At 57.3% G+C, this 5419-nt stretch overlaps 1 protein-coding gene across 1 annotated transcript; it reads right to left on the bottom strand.

Moving 5' to 3' along the window:
* Positions 1-388: 388 nt before the first annotated feature.
* Positions 389-1351, bottom strand: FOXB1 (forkhead box B1). Its single transcript, XM_086471726.1, has one exon. It carries the CDS (start codon positions 1349-1351, stop codon positions 389-391), a length of 963 nt encoding a protein of 320 aa, XP_086327852.1.
* Between the last annotated feature and the right edge of the window lie 4068 nt (positions 1352-5419).

The following is a 5419-nucleotide window of genomic DNA, read 5'->3' as shown; positions in this document are numbered from 1 at the left end:
ATCGTCGGGCCAGGCTCGCCTGGCCCCCGGCAAATCGAAGATGCCTGAAGTACTTTTGGAAAACTAGTGATGCATATGGCAGTTCCTACCGGGCGGGGAGGGGGGCGGGCCGGGCCGGTTCGTTTTGCCTCCGAAGAGCGGAAAACAAAGTTCAGAACCAGTAGGGAAGCCGAGACGCGAAGGAGGGCACTGCTGGAGGGGCGCAGCAGAAAGGCAGCTCACGCGAACGGCAAACCTCGATTTCCCGCGGGGAGTTGTCTCTGCTTTCGAGGAAAAGAGAAGAGAGGAGGGAGGAAAGAAGCGGAAGGAGGGAAAGAAGGGGAGGGAGGAGAGCTCCGAGGAAACTTTGGGAGAAGGGGGCCGGCGGAGTCCGTGCGGGCGGCCCGGGTCAGTGCACCGCCACGGAGTGCAGGGCGGACGCCGGGCTGGTGAGAGTCTCGCTGGGGGTGGCCGGGCTGCTTTGGCTGGTGGCCGTCTGCGAGGACGTGGGGCTGAGGGAGGGCGGCGAGTTCGAGAGGATGGTGGGGATGGGCGCCGGCAGGGCGGGCAGGGCCGGCACCGCGGCGGGGGTAGGCTTGATGGGGACGGGGATGGCCGGCAAAGTCTGCCCCCCATGGCAGAGCGGCTTAATGGGCACGCCGTAGGCGCCGTACTCGCTGCTGGCCATGGAGATGGGGGTGGCGGTGTCGATCATGCCGGAACTGTACATGTGGGGCCAGCCCGTGCCAATGGAGCTGCCCACCGTAGTCAACTGGTTGGGGAGGGGGTAGGCGGCCGGCATGGGCTGCATCGTGGAAAAGGCGAGGCCCCCGGGCATCTTGTACTCTCTGGCGATGATGTTCTCGATGGCGAAAGGGTGCTTGAAGCTGGAGGGCTGGGACACGCCGAGATTGTACGTGGACATCTGGGGCAGGTGGGTGCCGGTGGCCGCCAGGGCGCTGAGCCGCAGCTTCGCCTGCTGCTGCAGGTACTGCGCCGCGTCCGCCGGCTTGCTGGGGGCCAGGTGGTCCGACTTGACCACCTTGAAGCGCTTGCGGCGGCGCAGAAAGCTGCCGTTCTCGAACATGTCCCCGCAGCTGGGGTGCAGCGCCCAGAAGCTGCCCTTGCCCGGCTGGTCGGGGCGGCGCGGGATCTTGATGAAGCAGTCGTTGAAGGAGAGGTTGTGGCGGAGGGAGTTCTGCCAACGCTGCGTGTTCTCCCGGTAGTAGGGGAAGCGGTCCATGATGAACTTGTAGATCTCGCTCAGGGGCAGCATCTTCTCCGGGGAGCTCTGGATCGCCATGGCGGTCAGCGAGATGTAGGAGTAGGGAGGCTTCTGATCGCTGTAAGTGTTTCTGCCCGGGCGAGGCATCTTCGCTAGGAGACCCGCGGAGATCTGCAGAAGGGCAGCGACAAGGAGGGGGGTCGGGGGAGGGGGCAGAGGGGTGAGTCCGGGAGAATTTGTACCGACAACCGGCCGGGGCAGCGGGTGGGTGTGGGGGGCCGCGCTGGAGAAAGAAGGGCACGGGGAAGGGGCACGGCGGCCCTCGGCCCTTGGGGGGCGGAATGGGGGCAGGGGAAACCCACCCGGAGCTCTGCGCCGCCCGCGGGGGAAAAGCGATGCGCCTTTCTCTCAGCTCCGGCCTCGCTCAGCCCGGCCTCCCCGCAGTAGCCTGCGCCCGTAAAGTTACTCTAGGGGTAGTTCTGCCTTCTGGTCTTGGCGAGGAGAAGGGGACCCCCTCCCATCGCATCCCATCCCCTCCCCTTCTCTCCCACGCCACTCCGTGCTAGCCCTGTATATGCCCACCTTAAAGTTGCTGGAAGTTGACAGTCCGCATCCGGGACGCAGCTGGGAGTCTGGGCTCTTTCCCACCCCGCTCCTCCGGCGTGTCTCTCGCTCCTTTCCCGGCCACTCTGCTCCGGTTTAGTCCTGAGAAGGCAGCGAGCTGGCTTGGTTTTCGGAATCTTCTTGTACACCCTTCCCTTCTCCTCCGCGGGCTGAATCAGCTTCTTTTACACCACCGGCAGCCGAACTGTATCAGAGGCTTGTTTGCTTCTCTGCAGCCGCGATGAGCTAAGTAGTTGCCTCCATGTCCTTCCTCTAACCATCTGATAGTTTTATGTGGTGACATGAGCAGAAAAGACCCCTGTAGAGGCGCTTCATTAATGTGCCACTTCTTTGCTATCATATGACAATCGCCTTGGGAGCAGGGGGAGGGGAGCGGGGAGGAGGGGGCTGGAGAGAAAGGCATAATCTGGTTTCATTTACACCTATTTACATGGACACCTTGGGCCAATGGGAATCATTTCCATTTGAAGACAAGGCGAGGGGTGAAAAGGCTCCGCCAGCGGAATTGCAGTGCGATGGTACCCGGTGGCTGGGGGTGGGGGGGAAGGTATGCACTAACCTCTCTGTGGACTTTGCAGGAAGCTTAGTCTGCAATTCACACTTACAAATGGAGGTACTGAGCAGTGGGATGTTTGACATGGAAATTGCTTGGCTGTGGTATTCTGTTTGTTCTGCATTGTTATCTGATTTGTATTGTTGGCTAACTTAAGGCAAGCCTTTTTCGCTGTATCGAGTGACTTTCTCTTGGCCAATTCCGCTCTCCCCAAGCGAAGGTTCTTTCGAGGAGAGAAAAGATCGGGGCTCCTCCGCAGCCGCCCCGGGAATCCTTTCCCCCCGCCCCCAGCCCAGGCAGGACCGTTGCTCTAGTTCCGCGGACCTGTTGGGGCAAAGTCGTGGGAGTCGCCGTAAAATACATCGCAGCGCCCGGGCTTATGATCCGCGGCCGGGGCACAGCCCCGGTGGGCTCGGTGCCGAGCCGCCCTCCACGCCGCTGTCCTGCTCCTGGGGCTGGGGTGGGCAGCACCGGGGCGCAGCTTGCGCGCCGGCCAGCCGGCCTCGAAGCGGGGGGGTCCCCCGCGGAGCTGGGCTGGCGTAACCGGTCCGTGTCACCGGTTACTGTGGTAATATCGGCAACCCGACGCCTTTTGCGGGATTTCCGTGGTGCGTCTCAGGCTGTCCATGTGCCTCTGCGCTCCCCGGTGCGCGCTGTGTGTGCAGGGGCAGGCGGGGTGTGGAACGCCCGAGTTGCGGCGCGCTCCGCTCCGCTGTACTCCCTCCTCCCCGGGAACCGAGGCCCGATTCTGGCACCGCAGCCCAGTCAAGCAGCCCCACTGCCAGCTGTGTGCCCCGAGGGGAAGGTCAGGCCCGGGAGGTCCCAGGCTTGCCCTGGCATAGGAGGGAAGTTTGTATGATGTGTATTCCCGAGGCTGCGGTGCATCCTGTCACCCTAGAGCCAGAATAAAAGATTGTCTCGGGAGCTGCAAGCCCTAGGAGGAAGAACCTTTGTGGTGAATACACATCCACTCCATTAATATTTTCGGAGTCGGTCAATAACTCACCAAAACGTAACTTAAACACGATGAATTTAGGAGATTAAACAGTTTCATTAATATTGAAATGGCTGCTGAAGCTGAGCGCGCCCGCTTGAAATGCAAGCGCACGTTTTTCAATATTAACAGAAGTACTTGAAGAAAAGAATAATGTCACCTTCTTAATTCAGCAAAAATAGCTGGGGTGGGGGAGGGAGCGCCGCGGTGCCTGGCTGCGCAGCGCGGGCTGCTGCGAGACGGGCTCTGCGGGCGCGTTGGAGTCTTCTCGGAGGGACAGTCCCCATCAAGCAGGGCTCCCTGCAACCTGGCAGCAGCTTGGAAGCGCATGTCACACTGCGAGTAGCTCCGACGTCGTGTGTTAAACTGCCTTCTACTCGCTCCAGCCCGGCTGCCCTCGGTCCCATCTAATCCCTCTCTCCCGGGGCAGGGTGTCGTTTAGAGCATAATGGGTTTCTAGGAATCCGAGAAGCCGACCTCGGCCCCGCGTTGCCGAGCTAACGAGCCGTTTTGGGGGGAGACCTGCCGCAGGTCACCCCCCTGGCAGAGGGGGACCAGGGGTGTCCGTGCGGTTCGGGAGCTGCCTTGCTCCGTTAACCGGCTCCGGTACGCTTCGCGCCGGCCGGGCAGGGCAGGAAGGAAGCCGCCAAACTTTTTTCTTTTCGGGGGTAAGAGGTGATGAGCCGATGGACGTTTGTTAGAGGGTAGGAAAGACAATAGTCTTGACAGATTCCTCCCAGCGTCCCCTAGGACACCGTGCAGAAGGCTTCTACTATTTTCGTATTGAGAGCCCCCAAATATGTGGGTTTAATGGGCATCCCTGACACCCCCTCCCCAACTTCTGACACCCCTCAGTTCGGGTTTTGTCCCTCAGCCCAAGTTCGCTCCTGGTATGCTTGTCAAAAAGAAAGCTCAGAAAGAGCACGAGCGTAAATAAAACTTACAGGCTGACAAATTTCCTTTATTCTTCTTTATGCCAGTACCTTTTCGAAGAAAGAAAAAAACCAACTGCTGGCGCAAATGGGAACCCACAAGAAAAGTCGACTTCCGTTGTCATTTGCTCCCCCGAGTGCGAACGAGGTATGGCTGTAAGGCGGCCGATTTTTTTTTTTTTTTTTTTTTTTTTTTTTTTTTTTTTTTTTCCAGTGCAAAGGAATGTGTGAGCGGAGGGATAGGGCAGGCAAAGCCGTCCCGGTAATAGATACCTAAAGTTTCACCTAGTGTTAAGCACACAACAGCTGACAGGCTTGGGCAATACAGGATTTAAATGTAACTTGTAGTATTTGCCTTTTACTTTGAAAGCCAACATTAGGGAGGAGGGGAGGGGGCAAATGAATCCAAATCTATTGTGCAGAAACCCAAAACAAATAGATGCGTTTCTGAAGCCGAATTCAAATAAGGAGCTCAGGGGAAGTGTTGGGAAAACTGTATAAAATACACATAAGTCAATTATATCAATGTGCAAACCCAATGGAAATCTATTTCGTGCAATAGCCATTCAGCCCTTGCATGGAGCCCGTCATGGACCACCTTTCTGCATGGAAGATTTGCAATAGTCCCCTTTCCCACAAGCAAGACCACACACGTTTACAGATTTGGTAATAATTTATGCTAATTTTCCTCCATAAATCCACAATTTGCCTCAGTGGCAAGCGGGGCTGTTGAGAGAGGAAAAGGAGACAGAAAAGTGGCAAATACAATATTGATTTTGAATCCTTGTGGCTGCAAGCAGGTGTATAGCTTTGCAGAGGGGAGGAGTGGGAGAGGGGCTGTGGGGGGGAAGCCAAGAAGTTTTCCAAGGATAAAAAAAAAAAAAAAGGAAAAAAAGAAAAAAAATCCACTCTGTGTGAGAGAATAGCTCACAACCTTGTTAATATTTACAAACCAGTTGGGAGAAAAGAGAAGGGAGGGGGGAAGTACCAGCTTCTTAGGGTTTCCTAGGCTGCGAACACAATGCCAGGCTCTGAACAATCTTCCCCCGTTTTGGAAAGTCAACTCCAGGCTGCTGGTTGTGGCTGCATGTCGGCTAAGCCTCCCTCTCTTT

Source organism: Leptosomus discolor, chromosome 11 (genome assembly GCF_034619465.1).
Source record: "Leptosomus discolor isolate bLepDis1 chromosome 11, bLepDis1.hap2, whole genome shotgun sequence".
Taxonomy (NCBI): Eukaryota; Metazoa; Chordata; class Aves; order Leptosomiformes; family Leptosomidae; genus Leptosomus; species Leptosomus discolor.
This window is presented reverse-complemented; position numbering and strand designations above follow the sequence as displayed.